A 23,817-nucleotide genomic window follows, 5' to 3' on the forward strand; every position below is an offset into this window, starting at 1 on the left:
CGGGCGGGGGAGGGGGAGGGGGAGCCCGGGCGGGGGGGGCGGTGCCTGGGGACGCCCGTACAAAATGGCGGCCGTCGGTCGGGTGGGCGTCGGGAAGGTGCTGCCGCTGTGTTCGCCCGTGCGGCTCCTCTTTGCCTCCCTCCGCGCCCCAGCGGCCGTGACTGGGACACGCTCGGCTTTGGTGTTTTTTTGTTGTTTGGGATTTTTTTCGGCTGTTTGTTTGCTTGCTTTTGTTGGGTTTTGTTCCCTCCCCTACGCGCACGCACGGTGCTGCGGAGCTGGTCGGTACAGGTGGTGCTGTCTTCAAGCAGGAGTGTGTTGGGAAGCGAGCCTTGCCTGATCGATCAGGGGAGCCGAGGCTGAGCCTCTAGCTCAGAGAACTCCGGAGCCAATTCCCGTGCTCTGGGCTGCCGGGAGCAGGGATGGCCGGGGAGGAAATGGCTTCTTCCCGCCTCCTCCCTCTCCTACCTGGGCACCGGCCGCGCTTCCTGCGGGACAGCGGCTGGAACAGCGCCAGGGACGGCCGCGACTCTCCTGCCACGGCTGAAACATTTCCCTTACTCTGCTCTGGGGCTGTCTCCAGAGAGGAAGGGGGTTTGGGTTTCAATTAACTAAAATGGGGGAGCGGTCAAAAGAAGTGAAAGCAGAGAAATGAAGGTTCTCATAAAACTCTTCAGCTTCATTTAACTAAAATGGGGGAGCGGTCAAAAGAAGTGAAAGCAGAGAAATGAAGGTTCTCATAAAACTCTTCAGCTTCATTTCCAAAATCCACAAGCATTTATATCTTGATTTGTAATTTGTTCTTAGCTGAATGACACGCGAGGTATTTTATTTGAAGAGCCAGTTGATTTGTGGCTGAAATTCTGCTCGTGTGTTTGGGAATGTATTTGCTCGAACATCACACCATTTGGAAGCATACTATTTATAAGTAGTAGCAACAAAGAGCAGTAGGATGGTGATCTGTCTGATAAGATATTTCTGCTGGGAGTGGTTTACTACAATTGTAAAAAAAACTGACCCCCTTAAAGATTTTCTGAATGAGTGCATCACTACCTGGGCTCAGGAAATGCACTCAATCATCAAAATAAGCATGAGCTATTTAAAGACACATTTTCTGCTACCATTGTCGTCTTCTCACCTTTCTGTCCTAAGGCTTGCAGTGTTCATCAGCTACCTTAATTCAACTAAGAATTCGTGGGATAAGAACTTCATCTTTGAGGATGTGCAGCAGACTGTGAATCTACTTCCTGTGGGACCAATGGATGCTCAGCCTGTTCCAATTAACTACCCTAAGCAGCAGACTCAGTGACACCCAGAGAAGCAAAACACTTTGACATAACCACAAAACTGATGTGTATTTTGGAACTTCCCCTCTATTTTTTTGTGGTAGATCACATGCAAGTAGCTTATCACTGTAAGGAATATACTGTTACCCAAATATGTTCTGTTACTTTATTCAAAGGAGGAACACGTTTTCATGCCTTAGTGTCAGGTGTCTGCATCAAGCACTCAGTTTGACCAACTGAAGTAAATAAAAATAGCTGAGTGTGATAAAAAGAGTGAGAAAAATTTCTTGTTTGGTTTTGGACATCTCTTCCATGCTGTTGCTTTATTTACATCAGTTTTTAACTATAGTTTGGTTTTAAAATGGACAAGTAAAAAGCCACAAACCCAAGAAACTCTGCAAAACATTTTTAAATTCAGTTTTCTATAATAGTTGGGCATCTAGTACCTAAAAACTTTGCAAAATGCCAAAAATAATTTTTTTTACAACTTTTTTGCCTTGCAGCCAAAGGAGGTCTACAGGAGGTATTCTGCTGGTTTCTGATCATAGATTTTAGTGGCATTTGGAAGGTGAAAGAATCCAGATAATAAAAACTCCAGAGCAAGTTCCTTAAAGTGTCTTATCTGCACACCAATAAGAAAACTGCTCATGGGAGAAGTGGTAGAAATAAAGGCAACACCCTGTTTGTTGTGATGTTAAAAGAGTTCCTAAGAGAAACATTCAATTTGTTGGAGACTGACCAGTGCTCATTAGCATTTTCTAGCACCCTGTCATCTCACTGAGCATTGCCCTACAATTACAATTTATAATTGCAATTTATAAACTAATTTTCATCTAGATGTAGTATCGTCTTTTAACCACATGCCTTATGAAGCTAAGTTTTTAAAGGGACTGAGCATCCCTAGTGGGATCCAGCTAAATTATTCCTAAAATCGGTACTGAAATCTGGGCCCAGTGCTGCAGAGCAAATTGAGACTTCTCACATCTTAGGAAGAGGAAGTACTACAGTTTGTCTCAGGGATTGAAAAAGTCAGGCAAGGTCCTTACCTGCTTTGCAGAGGTTTTTGTAACATCCCTGCAATTGGTGCTCTAGGCTCTCACTGGGTGACAGAGGTGCCAGTCAGAGTGTTCTGGTAGAAGTTCAGCTCCCAAACTCATCTTTGGAATTCCAGAGCTCATAGTTGAACTTGCAATTAGCTGCTGCTTGCAGAGGTTTCAGCTAATTGGATGCTGAGGTCAATGTTGGGGTAATAAGGTATCTCTGAATTCTCATTAGGCCCCAAATAACAAAGGGGAGCAAATGGCATTCAGAAAGAACAGAATAAGAAAGTAAGGAGTAGCTTTGTATAAACAAGTAAACAGAAATCAGAATTGAAGTTAATCCAGGTTGGACCATTAGGTTAAGAAGCAGACCAGTAAAAGAGAAAAATGTAATACCTTAATTAATTTTTTTACCTTCTTGTCTGAGTCAAGACTAGATCCAGGGGCATGAGACAACCATCTAATGTGGAATGGCTTGGCTGTGAGTAACAACAAAGACCGTTTCTGTGTTTCTATGACAGAATTGATGTTCTCATGAGGAGATGCAGTAGAAGATACTCATCTGTCTTCTGAACTTGGCATTAATTTTTTTTCCCTGAAAAACAGGGCATAATATCTATCTTGTGCCTTCAGGTCCAGGCAAAGCAGCCTGTTCATGAAAAATTTTGGACTGAGCCAAGTAATCAAACCTTCCTCGGCTGTATCGTCATGGAATTTGAGGATGGTTCAGCTGATATCAGAGTCCTGGCTGGGAGCACAGAAAACACATCCAAACAGACAATTGCTTTCAGAGATTTTACAGCTATAATTACAAGGTTGATATTTCTGAATTTAAGGCTTGTTTAGGCTGGCTTCTGTTTCAGCTCAATATTTACTTATAGCTGGGAAGTGGAATGGGCATGCAGCCTACACTGATTCCCTGAGTCCTGGGATTGGTATTAAGTAATCTGTTACAAAACAAACTCATCAGAAAAGGAGGGGCAGTCTCCCATTGTCAGATAATGCTTCCTCACTGGGGATTTATCCATCTAGAGCATTAACAAACTCTGGATAATAGTGAATAAAATCTGGCCTGCATGACCTGTGGGGGTGGATTAAATTAAACCTAATGTTGGTGGGTTTTTTTTCAATTTTGAATGCTTAGATTTTTTTATAATTGCCATGTGTATGATTGTTTATAGTGCCCAAGGTATTTTGTATGCAATATAGCCACCATTCCACGTGCCCGCACATCTTAAATCTATCAGATATGTAGCAGTAGATGGTGTAGGCAGCAATATTCAGGAGCAGGAGAAATAGCCAAAAGGAAGGTGGAAAAGGAGGAATGTTTATTTAAATTCTTGCTGTGATGCTATTTAAATGCACTTATGCAGAACAAGCAAAGTGATTTCAGATCAGTTAGGGTGAGTTGGTGTTTTCCTGGAGTTCCTTTTTTAATAGCCTTTGTGTTTGTTTTCCCACATGAATGTAGGCAATGCTGTCTGGACCAAAAAGGAATCTGTGGCACCTGAAAGTTTTCCATCCTTCAGGTGAAGTGATAAATTTATGGGTTTGAACCTGAAGAGTTTAGGAGAGATTAGCAAGCAGGATGCAGCACATGAAAAAAGAGAATGCTAAAATACAGAGTGGCTGAATGGAAAAGCTCTGAGAGTGAATAGCTCAGGGGAGAAAGGTCGTTCCTTGTTGATATCCAAGAACTTCTCTGGTATCTTATTAAGACGTGGAAAGTACTTGTTTGGTTGGTGTTGTGGGTAGTTTGAGAGTATTTGTTTGGTTGGTTTTGGACATCTCTAAGTTGTATGGGTTTGTTTGTTTGTTTTCATTTGGAAATAAATAAGACATCAGAACCATGAAATCTGAAATCAGCTTCACTTGTGTGCAGTTCAGTGCTTCAATTTCACGCAACCCCTACTTGCTGTTTTGAGAGTTTGATGCTTTCACAGCATTTTCGTTGAAGGGAAGCTTCCCTGAGCATAGAGGACATAAAACTTACTCTCAAGGCCTCCTCAGGAAAGTTTAGTGTAGAAACCTTTGGATGAACTGTGGAAAAGAGCAGGCTGGCCAAATACAGTGTACAATATGAGTAGCTTGGTCGTGTAAAGGCAATCTTGCAACTCTGACACACAAAGTTTGATGTCAGGCATGTGAGAAAAGATTATTAAACAAGGAGGGAGGGGGGAGAGAGCCTTGCAGAAAATGCACCCTCCTGCTCCTTTCAAGGAAGCTGTGATCAGAGAGTAATGTGGCCACTGAGCTCTTGCTCTTAGCCGCTGTTCCACACTCCCTTAGCCAGATTGCTCTGTTTTCTCTGGAAGGTCACTGATATTTTCCTTCCTCAGCACTGCACTGATAACACTCCAAGCTCAGAGAATGCTTTTTGTATCTCTGGTGAGCTGCATGTTGAAAGTAAAGTTTTCTACCAGTAGTGGTAATATGCTTATTTTCCCTGGCAACAGAGTACTGGGAAGGGTTTGGTACAGTTGAAACATTCAGATCATCTGCTATAAAAATCACCAGTAGCAGCTAAAATTGCTAGGTAGTGTGGTGACATTTACAGCACCCTCCTGTTGCTGTATAATAGTCCAGAGCAGATGGAGCTGGATGTCCTCTCCAGTTTGCTTTCTATCATCTGGAAAGTTGTGCATTTACGCCCCCTCACCCCAAGGCAACATACTTGTATAGAAAGAATGACTGTCACATTTGGGGGTGCTGCTTGCATGCATGGGTGTGTTTGTGCTCCAGACAGTCACTGAACACAACACAGGTGAATCAGAGAGGATTTGTTTAGCTTGTGTTATTCAGATGGTTGTGTTAGGTTAACATCAGGACCTCTCACTATGCCAGGAGAGCTCTGCCACTGTGAGTAGACTGATGTGTTATTGGCAAGGTGCTCTTATAGTAATGTTATTTTTATCTTATAGTCTTCTGTCTTACAAGCAAAGAATGCTGTACCAGTAAAAGTAAATTTATACTGTAAAAGCACTGCCTGGGCTATACCTGTTGATGTTTGGGTAACACAGTGGCCCATAAATATTCCTGTGCTGGTTGACACGGTGACAGTGCAAGTCTGTAATGTGCATCAGGTAGGTGTGAAAAATGTGTATTTTATGATTGGCTTTTCGCAAATATTAAAATGAATATTATATGTGTTATGTAGAAAGTTATGCTGTATTAATTTTCTTGAGTAGTGTGTTAAATATAATTTTAGGTTATAATATAATGTTAAAATAGAAACTGTGCTATGTAAGATACATTTTTAAAAGAAAGGAATGAGGTACTTGCACCAAGATAGCAGAACCACAGGACACAAATCGAGGTACTTGTACCAAGATAGCAGGACCACAGGACACAAATCTTTCAGAGAAAGAGAAGAATTTATTGCTCCATTATCAGAAGAAATTAACTTCTTCCCGCCTCACTCATCCCTGAAGATAACGTCAGGATTAAGAGGAAGAAGTTGATGCTGACCAGACAGAATCCTGTGTTTGAATGGAATTTATGCATCGTGTATGAGATGTATGAATATGCAACAGGCTATTGCTTTAAAGGGGGAATCTTCTGTTAACGTGTGTCCTTTTTCGGGCTTATTTTGCCCAGAAAGAGGTACCCTGGACTCTCCCTAACGCTTTGTTTTTATTGCCTTGTATTGTCCTAAATCCTAATTGTCCAAATTTTTATTACTCTAATTATATTACTATCTTTATAACCATTGTATTACTATTAAACTTCTAAAATTCTAAAACCAAGTGACTGGCGTTTTTCACAGAGTGCAAACAGTTCAGATGCTGTGAGCCAAAAATCATAGGAAAAGGAAGGGAGGGATATAATCACCAGGACAATACTAGAGGAATTCTGGGGGAAATCACGTTCATGGCTGGAGCCTACCTTTTAGTTTGGGTAATTTATGTTTTTTAACCAGAAGGTGGAAGTCTGAGCGGGCTGTGCGTGCTGCATTGGCTCGCTCTTGCCCCTCAGCTCGGCCTGTTGCTCAGGCCTGGATTGCTCTCGGGGCTGCGCCGCGTCCTCCGGGCCGCCAGGGGGCGGGGGCTGCGCCGCGGGGAGCCGAGGTACCGGGCCCGGGGACGACGGGGGCGCGCCCGGCCCCGGCACGTGGCGGCCGCTGCGCCGCCCCCGGCGCGGCTGGGAGCTCCGTGCGCTGCTGCCGTGCCGGGGTGGTGCTGTGCCGGCTTGCTGCGGTGCCTAGGGCCGCTGTGCCGGGTGCTGCCGTGCCGGCTTGCTGCGGTGCCTAGGGCCGCTGTGCCGGAGTGCTGCCGTTCGTAGGTGCTGCTGTGCTGAGGGCCGCAGCTGTGCCGGGGTGCTGCCGTGGTGCTGCCGTGCCCCCACTGTGCCGAGCTCGGTGCGGCGCCCGGCCCGTGGCGCTCGGCCGGCCCCGGGCTGGAGATGGGACGGGGTGGTGCGAGCAGAAATCCCCGTAAAGCCGAGGCCTTGCCAGGTGTGCTTCAGGCCGCGGGGCGGCACACACAGGGGGCTGGCTCGCCCGTCTGTGTAGCTTTCGGGTACCGCCTGCTCCAGGATGGGCACCAGCATCCTCCCCTCCCGTCTGGGGGATGTTTCATGTTACACGCTGCCTCGAGGAGTTCCTTGGTGGGAAGTGTTGTGAACATGGAAATACAATGAATAGGTTATTGTTTAAGCAGCTCAAAATATTTTTCATGCCAATCCATAGACAGGAAAATACTTCCTTATCCTACTTATAGAGGATAAACTTGCCGTGGGAAAAAAAAAATTCAACCTGGAAATAAGAAAGCTTCAAACTCACAGGGCATTGCAGTCCCGGGGTGACTTAAGGGAATAAACAAGATAATTTATTTTCAGCTGGCCCTTGATAATTTTCTTAAGTAGATTATATGATAGTGAGTGAACAATAGCCGGGCTTGGACTATGACCCAGGAACTTCCTTCTAGCTCTGTTAATTACTCGTCACTCCATCTTGGACTGGGGCTGTAGTAGTTCTTATGTTTTTTACCTCATGCTGCTTTTTCTTTACCCTAGGACATCCTGTCTCTCAGACTGAATTACCAGCAAAGGATGGAGAACATCCTGGCTAGCTTGTGTGGGACTAGTCCAGAAGATCCACTCCCTGTGTGGGTTCGTGGCAGCGTTGGCCATTGCTTTAACCAGCTGACACTAAGTGTGATTCCTCATGTGATCCTTGCAGTGGTCAGTGCCTGCTTCCTTGGCACTCCGAGGTATGACAACTGACTCCTCTGGCTCTTGATTGCTATGCAGGACTGGAGGTGGGGTGGAAAGGCTGGAAATTTTATCTCCCTATCACGTGCTGAATATGTATTTAGGGAAGGACACAATATTATAATGCTATTATATTTGTCAGCATCCATTTTAATTCAGTGTACAAAAAGGAATGCAGAAAGAATAGAGGGGATTGTGGGCATAAAATCACAGAAAGTAATTAAAAACTTTTTCAGTGAATGAGGACTGGGGAAACTGGGAGTATTCTGGTAGAGAATATAAATCCAAGGTGGCATAGAAGTTGTATATAAGGCAATAAGGAGTTTAGAGAAATGCAGAATTGTTTTTCTGTTTACCCTCATCTGAAATTCCTAAACATGATAACATTCACTGATCCTGAAAGGCTACAAAGAATCCAGTGATAATGAATTATTTTGGTGGGCAATAGATTATAGACCTTACAAGCACAGCATCACTGAAATTCACAGTGATAAGAATAATGTTTCTAGAAAAAATATCTGACAGACAAAGAAATCAGGGATCAGAGATGTGACGCAGGGAATTTCATCATCCAAAATTTGTGTTAAAGAGGTTAAATATACTTTTTCTTGCTGTTAATCCTCAAGGATGGGAGTCTGACTTGACCACAAAATATCATAGTTTGCAAACAAATTTCTGTAAAGAAATGCGTTTCTTTGGTAGCATCTAAATCTCTGGTGTTGACCAAAGAGTGGGCTATATTGACCTGATATAGTTTAGCAATGCTTACAGTCAGAAAAAGTTACAGATCTAGGGAGGTGTATCCAGAAGGTTAAGTAGGAGTGGATGTATAAACATGGGGAAGAGGAGAGGAAGAAAGGACAGTACTGACCGAGAGGTAGTGGAATTCCAACTGTAATTTACTTCACTGCTTTTTCCTCCTCAAGGTCTGGCTCTGGTGTGCCTTGCAGGCCAAGCTGGGGGTGGAGAATCGCTGCCTCCTTCGGACTTGCTGGCTTGTTCCTTGCTGACACCATCCCAGCCACCATTTCCCAGCAGGAGCTGGGCCCTGTGTACCTGGAAGTGCTGGCTAATGGCACCGCTGCCCTGGCATGGCTGGTGCACGGCTTCGCTCTTCTCATGCTCCACAGATCCATTCACGGATTTACCAGGGGCCCTGCAGCCCTGGCTCTCCTCACTCTCTTGCCCCTACCTTCCTCCATCATCACCCTGCTGTGGTACTGCCACAGTGGGACAGCTTGGTCCCCTGCCCACCCCGGTGCCTCCGCCAGGTTCGCCATTCTGTGTCTGCAGCTGGCCTCTATGCTTGCCTACGTGGTCAGCTACCTCTTCCCCACTGCTGCCAGGCAAGACTTCCTCTCCATCAATCGCTCCTGGCAAGAGGACCAGCCCATCTCAGGGCCAGGGATCCCTGTGCCTGACCAGCAGAGAGTGGCAGAGGATGGTGAGAGCTTGCTCTCCCGCTTCTTTTACACCTGGATGAACCCCCTTATGAAGCGCGGCTACCAGCACAAGCTGAACCAGCCACAGGACGTCTATGTGCTTCCTCACCAGCTCCAGGCTGCCCAGGTCTGCGACCGGTTCTACTCTTGCTGGCAGAAGAAGGCAGCTCTTCAGCAAGCAGAGGAGGAAACAGAGTCTCTTACCAGCCCAATCATTGCTGGAGATGATGGGAGCAGTGATGCTCCAGACAGCTCATACCATGCCCAGAAAGCTGTGCGCCTCCTGTCAGTCCTTCACGCTGCCTTCGGGCTTCGTTTCTACACCCTTGGACTTCTCAAGCTGGCTGACAGTCTGCTGGGTTTTTCAGGTCCTCTGCTTCTGAACTTGCTGGTGAACTTCATGGAGTCACGGCAGGAGCCCCTGAGCCACGGGATTCTATATGCCCTTGGGCTCTTTGCTGGCTCCTTTCTAGGCGCTCTCCTGCGGAGCCAGTTCAGGTACGAGATGAACAAGGTGGCGCTGATGGTGCGGGCCGCCGTCATCTCTGCCGTCTACCGCAAGGCTCTGCGCGTCAGTGGCACCAGCCTTGCCCGCTTCACTGTGGGGGAAATTGTCAACTTCATGAGCACGGACACCGATAGGTTGGTCAACTTCTGCTACAGCTTCCATGAGTTGTGGAGCCTGCCTGTCCAGCTTGGCGTTACCCTCTACCTCCTGTATGAGCAAGTGGGGATAGCCTTCCTGGGAGGCGTGGCCCTGGCGCTGCTGCTGGTGCCCATCAACAAGATCATAGCTAATCGCATCATGGTGAACAACCAGGAGATGCTGAAGCACAAGGACACACGGGTCAAGGTGGGTGAGGGGCAGGGGTGTCCCTCTGAGTTTGTAATTTTTCCCTGTTTGTCCCAGAATATTGGCTTCTTGCCACTAGTCACGGTCCAAGGCAGATTAATTGAATCGCAGCTGTTGAGAAAAATGCCAGGAGGGGCACACACACACTTTGGTCAAAAGTGTTTCAAGGTGATGTAGTTTCACCCAAGATTGTGAACCTTTAATGCTTGTCTTGTCCCCTGGGCTAATTTAGGTTCCCTTGCAAGTTTCTTTTGTCTGTGTAGTAAAGGTCAGACTCCCAATGGCTTCCTCTAGATTTGCATCCATCCTGTTGTTCCAGTGATGCCATCAGTGATGAAGTGGCTTTCAGTCTGGACAAGGGCAATGATCGTGGATGTAATTTTATATGGCTCAAGGCTCGGCACTCTCAGTCATCTTTTCCACTGCTTTTCTCCTATTTGCAGTGCCATCTCTCCTCTCCACATTTGATTCCCACCTTTTAGCATTGTATCTCTAATTTGAGGGGACAGCAGTTTCACTCATGCTTTGAAGCATGAAACTTAGGTCAACTCCCTGTCAAAACTGTTGGCAGCTTTAAAAATACATATTTTTCCAATAGTAGGTGCATCTACTAGAGTTGTATCTGATTATGCTGAACTTTGTCCAGCTGTTGTAAGACTGGTTTGCTGAATAAAGTCTCTCTTGTTAGTCTTCTTTAATGTTGAGCAGAGACACAGTCAGCTTGCTCTACATATGCTGACCTGAGAACAGAAATGAGAGGACTGCAGGGACACCAGAGTTCTGGAAATGAGCCAGCTAGGGTCTGGATACAGACCAGCTGTGTCAGGGCAGGACCAGGCCCGAGAGTCAGATGTTATCTCAAGGCACTGTCAAGTCAGCACAAGTGAATAGTATCCAGGCTGGGGCTAGCAATTCCACACATCCTTTCACCTGTGTTATCTTTCACTTGGAAAGTAGTGTAATATTTTGCCATTTCCTTGGTTGTGCACAGCATGGGTGGATAAAGAAGCTGGTGGGATGGATGAGCACAAAGTTTCCAATAGTTGTCACTTAGGTTTATGCTTTTGTTAGCAATAAATGGTTCCTGACTTCTCTAGCTTGACCCTTAGCAGGAGAGAGGCACAGCCCAGGTTGGCTGGGCACTGTTTGCTTGATGTTCTTTTCTGGTTGCCTGCAGCTAATGACAGAGTTCCTGCGTGGCATTCGGGTGATCAAGTTTTACGCCTGGGAGCAGCACTTCAGCGCCAGGATAAAATCCTGCCGGGCTAAAGAGCTGCAGAAGCTGCGGATCATCAGTTACCTGGATGCTTTGTGCGTGTACCTGTGGGCAGCACTCCCTGTTGTTATCTCCATTGCCATCTTTGTCACCTATGTCCTGTTGGGTAACCAGCTCACTGCCACAAAGGTGAGTCGGTGTTAGGGAGAGCTCCAAACTTGTGCAGAACACAGTCTATGCTGGAACTGCAATGCTGAGGCGTCTTCTCTGGGAAATAAACCCAGCCCATGTCTTTCCACAGCTCTTCAGGCTCTTACTGGTGAAGCTGTTTGGAGGATACAGGGGAGGTGCTAGCTCCAGCTCATGGCTGTTTGCTTACCCATGCAGGTGTTCACAGCATTGGCCCTTGTTGGGATGCTTATTCTACCCCTCAACAGCTTCCCATGGGTGCTGAATGGGATCTTGGAGGCCAAAGTTTCCCTGGATCGAATCCAGCAATTCTTTGAACTCATGGACCAGGACCTGGAAGCTTATTATGCCCTAGGTAACGGTTTAGGAATCTGAGATATCAGCAGACACTCAGAGCAGAGAGCTGAGGTGCAAGGCCCAGGGGCAGTGCTGGAGGGCAGCTGGCTGTCACCCTGTGATTCAGGATGTTCAGTTGGGTAGAGGCAGAGTGGATACACTTCTCTTAATTTCTGTGGAAAGCAGGAGACAAGGCTATAACATTCCACTTTACCAACCATAAGCCACTGCTTGTCCCAACAGAGCCATTAATGTCCCAGTAGAACAAGCAGCTCTGTCCTCTGACCAAAGCTCTTCTGACACTGAAGCCATCAACAAACATGGCTTCACGTGGCAGAAAGGCTTGAGTGGCTGCCCCTCTCCTAATCCGTATTAGCTCCCTTTCCTTCTTTCATTGCCTTTGGCCAGCTCCCTGCCATTCTTTTACCTTCAGCAATAATAAAACCAGGTTGTATCATTACAGTGTCTCCCTGACAGCCACATGTGTCTGGTGTGAGCTGGAGACAGAAGGGTTGGAAGAAGGGATGTGTAAGTTTAAGGACAAGTCAGTAGGCAAGAGTCTCATTCTGTGGTTGGGTTAGGGGCATCATGCAGTGCCTCATCCATGGTCTCTGCATTTGGGAACAAAGCTGATGATATTTGTGATGCCAGGTGCCTGTAATTTTCTGGTCTTCTCATAGCAATGCTTTGCTGTTTGGGTTTTCACTTGTAGATAGCCCTTCAGATACTGCTACTGCCGTGGAGATACAATGTGCAGACTTCTCATGGGTGCCAGCTGAGGAGGAGAGCACCAGGCAGCCCTCATCCACAGGCAGTCTGCAACTGCACATTGAGAACCTGTCAGTGAGAAAGGTGAGCAAGGACATGGGAGGTAATAGAGAAAAATACATTCGAGAAAAAATACTGGAAATTAGAAATAATGGAGCAGAGGTGGCATGTTTTCCTCAGTCTAGGAGCTGTGCATCAAAATCTTCTCTAGGTCAAGAGGCACAGGACACTGAAAGGCTGAAAGGCACTAGAGAACATCCATGCCTTACAGACAAGAGATTAACTAGTTCTCTCTGCTTTCTACTATTGCTGCTGGAGACAACTGGACAGGGAACAGAGCAGGGCTCTAGAGTTAACACTCCTTGCAAATCTGTGTCCTGTCATATCAGGAGTCTGACATCTGTACCCAGCTGCACTGCTGAACATGAGATGGTCCTAGCAATCAGCTTCCTTACAACCTATGTGTGGCTCAAGAAATCTGGATGAGCTACCCTGCATTTGCACATCAGTTTGCTTCTTTTCCTTTCCCTTTGCAGGGAATGCTCCTGGGCGTTGTTGGGAAGGTTGGCTCTGGCAAAAGCTCTCTGCTTGCAGCCATCACTGGAGAGCTCATTAAGTAAGTAGCCTAAAGAGTTTTCCCTGCCTGGTCCCTCCTTGTGGGAATTATCCAGTGCTATCCCGACTTGTGGGTAGTTTTGATCTGCCAGCTGCTTTCCTTTGTTGCCCTTTATACCCATTTCTGTTGTGCTTGCAGACAAGGTGGACGAGTGTATGTTTGTGACCTGGAGCAAGGATTTGGTCTGGCCACCCAGGAGCCTTGGATACAGTTTACCACTGTCCGCAAAAACATCCTTTTTGGGCGGGAATATGATGCCAGGCTGTTCGAGGAGGTGCTGGAGGCCTGTGCCCTCTCTGAGGACCTAAATGTGAGTGCCTAGGCTGGAAACCTGCCTGGGCCTTCTTGGCAGGCTTTTGCATCCATCCTGAGCCTCATGGGATCAGTGTTTATTGTTTCAGACTGCTGCTCCAATGTCCCATCACGCAGTGTTGCTCTGATTACCAAGCCCACACCGTTCCTAGCGTGCCCATACTTCCTTAAGGTGTGAAGTCACTCTTGTAGCACTTTGGGTGGCTTGTTCTGCTGCTGAGCCAAAAGCTCTTCATGCTGGGGAAAGGAGTTGTTGTTGCAGAGCTGATGACTGTTGGGTTTTTCAGGCAGAACCTATCAGCAGCTGATGTTTTTTTGGGGGGAAGATCAGAAGCAACTTCTTTGGGGTTTTGAGGGGCTAAGTCAGTGCTCCTGACATATATTCTAAATTTGAGGTTTATGACTGTATTAGCCAGTAAACCTGGCTGTACATATGGTATATATAGGAATCCAGCCTTCTCCCAGTTTATAAGCTAATGCCTGATTTTCAGAAATACCAAGCTTAAGCAGCTTGTGTTTATTTTGGCCAGAGCTATGAATACTCTGTAAAGGCATGATTTTTATTTGAGATTTTGTAAAATACACCTATGCTACCAAACTGAGAGGAGACTTATTTCCAGGTACTGAAAATTCGTAGTTTTTACTGCTATGCTGTTTGGAAGGGCCCTGACATAATTTTGATGCAGACCCGGCCCTTGTTCTCACAGAAAATTACTGTGGGCAATTACCATGGACCAGAAGTTGCTCTCAATGGGTAGTTAAGATGTGAGCACCCTATTCTGTAGTGTAAGAGATTTGTGTTGCATAAATAAGCCTTGCCAGTTGTCTGTAGAACCAGTGTATAGATTGTTGCATTGTTTAATTGTTGTTAAGGTGTCAGCCTTAGAAATTACTGCCAGAGACTGGAGAGGGGCCCATGTATCCTGGTTTTGAGTCCCCAGCAGTTTCTTGTTCCTTTCTAAATTATTTTCTTGAATATTTCAGATTTTACCATCAGGTGACCAGACAGAGGTGGGTGAAAATGGTGTGACACTCAGTGGGGGACAGAAGGCTCGAATAGCCCTTGCCAGAGCTGTTTACCAGGTAAATAACAAGGGCATTACTGTGTGGCAGATCCTGCCAAGTCAAATATAAAGAGTCTGGAAGCACTCAGCTGTACAGTTCTGGCAGCATGTCTTTAAAGCACATTGTGCTAGCCTAAAGGTGCTGCCACACAGAGACACTTGGACTTTTCTGTACAGCACTGCCTACTCCAGCAGGGCCAACAGCTGTATCCTTTTTTCTTTTGTCCCTCTCCCAGGAGAAAGAACTTTACCTCCTTGATGATCCCCTGGCTGCTGTTGATGCAGATGTAGCCAAACACATTATGTGGAAATGCATTTTCGGAGTTCTCAAACATAAGACCAGGGTCCTTTGCACTCACAGGACAGAGTTTTTGGAGAAGGCCGATGCCTTGTTGCTGATGGACAATGGCAGGATAGTTAAGACAGGTACACTGTCTGTCTTCTCAGGCATTCACTTGTGCCTGTGTCTTGGAATGGCTTGAGGGGATTAGGATTGAGTAGTGGGGAACCCAGTGATAAAAGAGCACACTGAGAACACTGCGTGTGTGCAAAGATGGAGTGCAGGAGGATGTGCAGATGTACAGATAAAACAGGACAGCCCTAGATGTGGGGAGCTGATAAGGCAGAAAGAGTAGCAGGTTGAATGAAGCGGAGCCTTCAAAGGTACAGTTGCTGGATAACATAGGGAATATTATGAGGGAGCAAAACTGGGTCATTTCAGAGCAAGAGGCAGTGGGAGGGTGGAAAGTTGTCACCTGCTCCTCATGGATGCTGAAGAATTTGCATGTCTCTCTCCGCAGGCACACCAGCTGATATCCTGCCACTTGTTGAAGCCTTCCCCAAGTTCAAGGATACAGACAAGAGGGATAAGGATAAAGGTCTGTTCCTGATGAGCTTAAGGATAGCTGGGGCAGCACAGCTGAACTTCCAGACAGAACCTGTACCTGAAGGCTTTAGAGCAGAACTCCAATCATCTTGTTCTGCTGTGGCAGTGCTGATATGTGGGTGGTGTATACACAGAAGGACAGAAGGCCCACATATCGTTGGGTGTTGGTCTGGAGCAGTATTTGAACCTCTTGTTCCACTTGTAGTCCAGTTTTGGATGAAGAACTGCCAGGGTTGGTGCACCTGTCTTGAAGAGGAGAGAGGAGGGGAAAAAAATGTCCCTCATAGTTTAGACTTGCTCTGTTCGCATTTAGGAGAAGCTGCAGGAAGAATTTAACACTGCACTGACCTTTGCTTTTGCATCTATACCCACAGCCCCTAATGAACAGGGACGGGAAGAGGCCATAAAGACGGAGGCAGAAGAACCAACCCAAAACCATAATCTCATCCACAAGGAGGAAGAGAAGAAAGAAGGGGCAGTGGCTTTTCAGGTGTACAAGGCCTATTGGATGGCAATGGGCAGTTGCTTAGCAATATCAATCCTCTTCTCACTGTTCCTGATGCAAGGTGAGGCAGTGACCCAGCAGCACGGCTCTCTTTAGACACTCCTGTCCTCTTGTTTCATTGCCTGGCTGCATGGTGTCCAGAAGGAAGGATGCCAGGGCTTTAACACTCACCTCTGTAGCAGTGCTGTGTCGCTGCTGCCCTCAAGGCTGTTCACTTGCTCCTGCTCTGCTACTGACAGGGGAAGGACTGTACAGGGCAGTGAGTCTATGCAAAAGTTGTCCAGCAGCTTCCCCTGCAGCTTGTCAGCTTCATATTTGCTGATTCAGAAGCAGAATTTCTCTTTACATAGTCTGTCTTTCTCTGTAGCATCCAGAAATATCTCGGATTGGTGGCTGTCATACTGGATCTCCAGCATATCCCAGACAGCAAATACCTCTGTGATGGCCTGCTCAGCTTCCCTGCCTTCCCCAGAGCTGCTTCTCTTCTCCACTGCTGGGCTTGTGTAAGTAAATATGGTCCAGAGGTGCCAGAGGGAGCAGGAGATGTCCTTAAGTGCATTTCGGGTGAAGATCCTGGAGAGCAGGGATGGATAAACTGACCACTTCACTTCAGGGGGTGCGTGTGGCTGCCTTGACAAACAGAATCAAAATCCCTGACCTGATAATGTACCAGGAAGGCTTCTGTCTGGGGCTGATGGAAGACCCCTAGCTGCATAGTAATCAGAGTATTTGATTACATGCCAAAGGGGTGTAACAGGAGTATCAGGCTAAAGTATCCTGATTTCCCCTGGATTTGCTCTGGGGTTCTCATGCCCTGTCTGTGAGTTTACTGTTAGGAGGATGTTGGCAGATTCATTATCTTCCTCCTTTTTTCCAGTTCCCCCATTCAAGATCTGGACAAGACCCCAGCCCCTCCCAATGGCTCAGTGGATGTGAATTTCTACCTGATAGTTTATGGGAGCATTGCAGGGGCCAATTCCCTGTTCACCATTATTCGGGCGTTCCTCTTTGCTTATGGTGCTCTCCGGGCTGCCTCTGTCATCCACAACCGCCTGCTCCAAAGGGTTCTAAAGGTAATGGGCGCAAAGTCCAGAGGTGGCTGAGGCTCCTGCAAGCTGCCATTCTTCTCATAGCTGGGAGTATGGGTGTGGGAGATAGATTAAGGTTTCTGTTAGTATTGGCTGGGAGGACTGTATTCCAAAGGGCTGCACCACAGCCAGCACAAGGGGCCAATGAGTGAGGTTCAAAATGTATCCTGTTAATTCCACGGAAGGATGATTTACAGCTCCCACCTGCATCTGTTCACTCATTAGCCTTAGATGTATAGCCAGTCAAGTCAAAGTAGCTTTTGCAGGATGGTGAGTTCAGGTTTAGATGAGATTGGAAGGAGTTATTAAGCAACATCTGGGGCTGATGCTGGCATCTGTCAGTTAACTTTATGTTTTTGGCTTCCTTGGGTCCTCAGGCTAGAATTAGGATTAGGAGATTGGAAGTTCAGGTTAGAGGCTAGATTTGCCTTGCTGCTGTGGGGCCATCCTAGTGTCTGAGTGCCTGCTTTCTCAGTAGCTGTCAGCCATTCGATACAGAAGGAGTGCTTCCTTTTTCCATGCAAACAGTATGTGAGTTGTTTGGCTGCTAGTGGATGCTGGCTTTGGAGGCTGAGGTAAGGAAGTGGGTTGTGGTGGCCACCTCCTTGTGGCCTTATGTGCTCCCCTTGGTGCTGCTCTCCTGCACACTGTTCTGTGGTTGGGTTTCACGGCACCTGACTGGCTCTTACTGTCTGGTTCCCTTACTGCCAGGCCACAGTCACCTTCTTTGACAGCACTCCAACAGGCCGCATCCTGAACCGCTTCTCCTCAGACCTGTACTGTGTGGATGACAGCCTGCCATTCATCCTCAACATCTTCCTAGCCAACATCTATGGGCTCTTGGGCATGCTGGTGATAATGACCTATGGCCTCCCTTGGATTGGTCTGGTCTTGCTCCCTCTGGCTGTAGTCTACTTCTTCGTCCAGCGCTATTACCGATTCACATCGCGGGAGCTGAAGCGCCTGCACAGCATCACCCTGTCTCCCATTTACACACACTTCTCTGAGACCCTCTCGGGACTGAGCACCATCAGAGCCATGCGGGCAACAAAGAGGTGAGCAGGGAGCACAAGCACCCAGAGAGACAGAGCTCAGAGCTTTGGCTTTATAGGCCAAGGGCTTCCTCTTGTGGGGCTGGTTATAGGGTGGCTGGAATTTGAGTGATACAAACCTCTGTTGTGTGCCTGACAGGTTTGAGCTGGAGAATCAGCTGCATCTGGAGCAGAACCAGCGCTGTCTCTTTGCCAGCAAAACAGTGATGGAGTGGCTGGACATCCGCTTGCAGATGATTGGGGTTGCTGTGGTTACTGCTATAGCAGGGATTTCCATCATCCAGCACCAGAAGCAGCTGGGAAATCCAGGTAGGCTGGCAGGGACTGATCTATGTCCTCTCCTAGGCTGTGCCCAAGGGGTTTCTCCTCTCCCAGCCCAGAGCTACACATTTTCCTACACTGGGGTAAGATCCAGAGCTCCTGCTTCCTGGCACTAGCAAGTCACCCACAGTGTAGTGCTTCAGTTCCTGTCTCTGCTGCTGTGTCCCCAGCCTCAAGTGTGACTCCAGACATCAGAGTCCTGGCTCTTCCTTTGGTTTTTCTTTTTGTCTGCCCAGCAAGATGTCAGCTCCTTCCCTGCCACTAACATTCTTGCTTATGCTTTTGTCCTCACAGGACTTGTGGGCCTGGCACTGTCATATGCCCTGTCTGTCACACACCTGCTCTCAGGCCTCATTGACAGTTTCACTCACACAGAGATGATGATGGTGAGTGTGGAGCGGACAGAGGAGTACACCACAGACATCCCCATGGAGCCTCAGGATAAATTGGTCCAGGTAAAAGCTCAAATGTGTTCTCAAGTAGTGGCCCATCTTCTGGCTCTTTGCCCTGCATTTGCCCTGCAGGGAGGTCACAGGGTTCCAGTGAATGGGTGGAGGGCCCTCACCACAGAAACCACCTTGATCACTCATCATTTATGAGTGTATCTCCTGGGGAGGCTGAATCTCTGACAGGAACTGGTGAAGGTGGGAGTGAGGGGAAGGAGTAGGGAAGCAGAATGGGTGCTAGATACAAGCTGTGATGGAAGAACAAGCCTAGGAGTGGGCTGGAGGTGGGACTGGGCTGTGTGTTGGTTCTTCTCAGAAGCCAAGCAACCATCTAAAGGGAAGGGTGGGGCTTGGACTGTGGGGAAGTGATGCTGAAGATGACAATCAATTGTTATCATACTCTTTCTCACCTGTGTATCCCTCTTAGGTTTCTGCTGACTGGCCAAGCAAGGGGCTTGTGGAGTTCCAGCAGGTAGTCCTGGTGTACAGACCAGGCTTGCCTAATGCACTTGATGGTGTGAGCTTCACTGTTTACCCTGGAGAGAAGCTGGGCATTGTGGGTCGCACAGGCTCTGGGAAATCCACCCTTTTCTTGGCCCTTTTCCGTATGGTGGAGATGAAATCAGGCCAGATTCTCCTCGATGGTGTTGACAGCCAGCTGGTGGGCTTGGAGGAGCTGAGGTATGGCTGAGCAGAGTGAAGGGTAGCTGTCAGTGGCTGGATGCCAAACTAAAGAGTGAGGAGCAAAGGACTCACTGTTGTGGCATCCTCTTTTCTGATTGTGGCAGCTTTTTATGAGCCTCTCTGTTGTTTCTCAACAGTTGTGCTAAGAAAACCAGGCTGAATATGTGACCCATGTCTCTGTGCCTCTAAGAATCGTAGCAAACTAAGACACTGTAGCCACATTTCTCTTCACAAAGAAAAGCAAGGCACAATTCTTCCCAAGAACATTCTTATCTCATTTGCTGTGCCTGTGTTTGTGCAAAAGTAGAATACAACATGGAGATTATTTACCCAAAGTCATGGTGTTTTGTTTCCTTGGCCTATCAGAGCCAAGAGTGTGTGTGTGTGTGTGTGTGTGTGTGTGTTGGTACTGTCGGGTGACAGTCATGACATTCAGTATAGTGTGTGCAGTTGTGTGCAAAGTTGAGTGCTTGGCAGATAAATTAACCTTCTAATATCAATAAAGTCAGATACATCATTCTCTCCCCTCGTCGGGGCCATCACAACATTGCTCTAAGACCCCCCATGAAAAAAGAAGTAGCAGACCTTTGCTTTTTTGCACAACCCATCCCATGGGCCCTTGGCTTTTGTTTGCTTGCAGATCCAGGCTGGCCATCATCCCTCAGGATCCATTTTTGTTCAGTGGCTCAATCAGAGAAAACCTGGATCCCCAGGGAAAGCGGACGGATGCTGAGCTCCAGGAGGTGCTGGAGCAGTGCCACCTGTGGGATGCTGTTACTCAGATGGGTGAGCTGGAAACCAGTGAGAAGCAGCTGATGAGTGCTGGTTCTGCAAGAGGAGGGAAGGGCTTAGCTCAGGCAGGGAGCTGAGGTGGATGCAGTAGGGAATGGCTTAGGCAAGGTTAGAACCAGTGTAGGAACAGGTCTGTGGGACCCGGTGGCATTACCTGACATTTGGAGGCAAATGGACTGGCAGGTGATGGATTGGGTGGCAGAAGTTTGCTGGTGAGACCAGGCCTCAGTGGGTGTTAGGGGAGTAGCTGAGACATAAGCCAGGCCTTAGTTCTGAGGGAACTGTGCCAGATGTTGCTCGTGTCTAAGTGTAAAGGCTCCAGTTCCTAAGGCCTGGGCCCGCGCAGAATTGGGATTTTGTGTGCCACTGGGAAAACCTTGGACTGGTGGAGCTGTCTGGGGCCCTGTGTAGGTGATGCAGGTGACTGCTGATCTTGTTCCCTGCAGGTGGACTGGACAGCGAGCTGGGAGAGAGGGGAAGGAGTCTGTCTGTGGGACAGAGGCAGCTGGTGTGTCTGGCCAGAGCCCTCCTGACACAGGCCAAGGTGAGTGCCCTGCCCCCGTCGCAGCAAGGGGGAGGGTGACCTGCTGGTGGCTGCCTGGGGACAGCAGAGGAGTGTGCACAGTTGGAGGTGTAATGGGGACAGATATCCCGTGCTAACTTCTCAGCCTGTCTCTAGCCAGGGAGGGGGGTCTCTGCTGTGGGAGCTGCCTTCACTCCGTGTCCCTGGCAGGTGCTGTGCATCGATGAGGCCACAGCCAGCGTGGATCAGCAGACAGACCAGCTGCTGCAGCAGACCATCCGCCAGCGCTTCGCCGACAAAACTGTTCTGACAATTGCTCACAGGTATGGAAGAACCTCTGTGCCTAAATCATCCTGCCACTCTCAGGGAGAGGTGCCTGCACACTCCATGCCTGGGCCTCAAGCTGAGCATGGAGGTCTCTGTGATAAAGTTTTTGATGTGCCAAAGCTTGACCTTGCCTTTTGCCTTTTCTGCTGGGTGCTGGAACAACTGGATGTGAAAAGAGGAAAATGTTGTACCCAGAAGTTGGTGTCAGCAAAAGGCAAAATGCAGCATCATATCACAGATTTCTCTTCCTGGGCACTGCCTGCTGGTAGGGCAGGTGAATTGTTCCTTATGGTTCTGCCACATTAGGGGCGAGGAGTAATGGAGAACTATCCTATGGAAAGGGGCAATGTAGAGACAGGGGAGGAGCAGGTGTCCCTGGCTCAGTAGAGGGCAGTGCAGGACAGCCAGCAGCAGAGGGCTGCAGCCAGCTCCTGGATGGTTCTGTCCTTTGAGGTTTAGTTCCAGCCTGCACCTCATGCCAGCGAGATAGACACTGCCCAGGCAGGACAGGACAGCAGTGATTATTGCCTCCCATCAGAGAGATTAGGAGTAGAATCAGTGCATGGTTGCAGCCAGAGGGAGGAGGGCAGAACATGAATAGTGCAGAGAAGGGATGGATCAGCATTAGGTGGTGTTCTCTGCTCTTACTCTTGCCAAGTGGAGGAGCGTTTGGAGGAGGGTTATGCAATTGTATGGAGGGTGTTTTCAAAGCACAGAGGTTACCACAAAAATAAAAATCAAATGAGCAGGTGGCAGAGGCTGGTGTCCTGCTGCACAGGAGTGGGAGTGATGGATGACAGGCTGGGTGGGCTGGGCCTGGCAAGTGAATCAAGTGGGTCTTGTTAAATACATTGTGTAGGAGGGAGGCAGGAGGGGTGTGAAGGGAATGTGGTTCCTACACTAGGGATGTTAGGCATAAATAGAGTAGAAGTGCAAGGGCACTGTGGGCTGAGGTGTATGTTTGGGTTGGGTGTGGGGAGGCCACCTTTGATGGGGGAGTAATTAAAGAGGAGTAACAGCAGAGGAAGGAGTGGCAGAAGGCAAAGCAGCAAGACTGAGATGAAGATGGCCCCAGCCCCTTTTCCACTGGAGTGAAGAGCAATGGGGGAGAGCAGTAAGGAGAGGTGATGATGGGGTTGATTTGTATCCATGGTTTTCCATGCCATTCAGCTTTGGGTAAAATCCAGGATGGGAGGTGACTCTGTACTTGTCTTTTTCCCCTCCAAGTCATTTCCAGTGCTGCAGTCTGCACTCTCTTGGAGATGAAGGTGTAACCAGAGTCTTGAACTCCATAATGCCTTTTACCTGCTCAAATCCTGTGTAGTGTCTTCCTTGTGATTTGCAGCTTCACAGGGCTGTAGTTTCACACTGAATGGTGCATGGATGTGCTAAAACATTCCTGCTGTCCTGTCTTCCCTATCCAGAGCCAGAGCCTGCTGTTCTGCTGGCAGTCTGGGCAGACCTGGGCACATATGTGTGCAGTGGGTCCTGTGCTTGGCTGTCTGGCAAGTACAAATCCAGTGGTGGTGGTATCATAAGCAAAGATGCTAGACTGCAGGGGAATAACAGCTGATGCACAATTTCTGCTGCCCTTGGGAGGGGGCAGGTGAGGAAACGTTGGGGCAAATAAAGCAACTCACTAACTCCTGCGGGGATGGAGACATTTTGTGCAACCCCAGAATCAGGCATGCCCTGAGCTTCCCCCCACAGAACTTCCCTCTGTGCTCCTGGTGCCCTGCCATGCCCAGCAGCTGGAAGGCATCCCATTGCTCTCCTAAGAGGTGCTGCACTTCAGCAGGGAGCAGAGGCTCTCTGGGGAGCTGCACTGTGGCCTTGAGTGCAGAGGGAGATCCTGCACAGCTCCTGATGCTGGCCATGTCTTGGGCCACCCTTCCCAGCAGAGGAAGCAGTATCCAGAGCTTCTCCTCAGGTCCAACAGCGCGTGTCCTGGCATTTGTTGTCCACAGGCTGAACACCATCCTGGACTCGGACCGCGTGCTGGTGATGCAGGCTGGGAGAGTGGCAGAGCTGGACTCACCGGCCCGCCTCAGCCAGAAAGATGGCTCCTTGTTCCAGCACCTCCTGCACAGCAGGCAGCAGTGATCTCCCTCCTGGGCTCAGCCCAGGCAGCCCTTCCAGCTGGGTGCCTGGCATTCCTCACACCTCAGACACCAGCCCTGTCCCTGCAGGGCCAGGAGCTGCTGAGGTGAGGGAGCGGCTTCTTCCTGCCTGCAGGCAGCAGCTGTGTGTCCTCAGGGACAGGAGCGTGGCACTGTGGCCCTTCCTTTGATAGGGAACATGTGACCTGCTGTTCAGAGTTATGCAAGCCTGGTTGGTGGGATCCTGCTCCCCTCCAAGGCTTCCCTTTGAGATTACAAAGGGATTTTCTACTCACTGAAGAATTAGTAACTCCTAGTTTGGTACTTAGTCTGACATATGCAATGTAAAATAAAGTGGAAATATCCTTGTGAAGCTGTTGATTCAGGTCCTTGGCCCTTTTCCTCACCAGACACTAATTTCCTTATGAGATACAAGAGTGGTCCCCTCTCTACTTGAAGACAGCCCTACCTACCTCTACTATTCCCAGAAGGCTTTTCCAAGCCCAGAAGGTTGCACCCAGGGACTTTGCTACTTTTTCACTGGTTTTCAGTGGAGAAGGCCTTTCCCTGGAGGGGCTAGAATGCAATTGCATTAAAGGCCTCCAAGGCTAGTTCATTTGAAGACCACTCCCTCAAGGGAAATTCTCTATACCTCCTGCCCTGCTCCCAGCTGCACAAAACCCACAGCTGCTTTCAGTTTTAGGATCTTGCTTTTGCCATAGGCACCTGGGACTCCTACTTCCCAACACTCTTAGGGAAAT

General features: G+C 48.3%; 1 protein-coding gene across 1 annotated transcript; it reads left to right on the forward strand.

Moving 5' to 3' along the window:
• The first annotated feature begins 6,721 nt into the window (after positions 1-6,721).
• ABCC10 (ATP binding cassette subfamily C member 10) lies at positions 6,722-23,405 on the forward strand. Its single transcript, XM_059467967.1, has 22 exons — positions 6,722-6,779; positions 7,340-7,536; positions 8,464-9,832; positions 11,010-11,237; positions 11,436-11,592; positions 12,286-12,425; positions 12,878-12,957; positions 13,096-13,267; positions 14,254-14,352; positions 14,570-14,759; positions 15,134-15,211; positions 15,594-15,785; positions 16,092-16,227; positions 16,602-16,797; positions 17,524-17,867; positions 18,004-18,173; positions 18,480-18,640; positions 19,059-19,312; positions 19,956-20,101; positions 20,554-20,651; positions 20,841-20,953; positions 22,925-23,405. Exons 2-22 carry the CDS (start codon positions 7,376-7,378, stop codon positions 23,058-23,060), a joined length of 4,620 nt encoding a protein of 1,539 aa, XP_059323950.1. The 5' UTR covers positions 6,722-6,779; positions 7,340-7,375; the 3' UTR covers positions 23,061-23,405.
• Positions 23,406-23,817: the final 412 nt, after the last annotated feature.

This window comes from Ammospiza nelsoni, chromosome 3, assembly GCF_027579445.1.
Source record: "Ammospiza nelsoni isolate bAmmNel1 chromosome 3, bAmmNel1.pri, whole genome shotgun sequence".
Classification (NCBI taxonomy): Eukaryota; Metazoa; Chordata; class Aves; order Passeriformes; family Passerellidae; genus Ammospiza; species Ammospiza nelsoni.

What these genes read in the sequence shown, in the direction of transcription:
- ABCC10 (XM_059467967.1), top strand. Translation starts at nt 7,376, where the DNA reads ATGGAGAACATCCTGGCTAGCTTGTGTGGGACTAGTCCAGAAGATCCA. An exon ending in GCCATGCGGGCAACAAAGAG is followed by an intron (nt 17,868 to 18,003) that starts GTGAGCAGGGAG and finishes TGTGCCTGACAG; the next exon opens with GTTTGAGCTGGAGAATCAGC. An exon ending in GGATGCTGTTACTCAGATGG is followed by an intron (nt 20,102 to 20,553) that starts GTGAGCTGGAAA and finishes TGTTCCCTGCAG; the next exon opens with GTGGACTGGACAGCGAGCTG.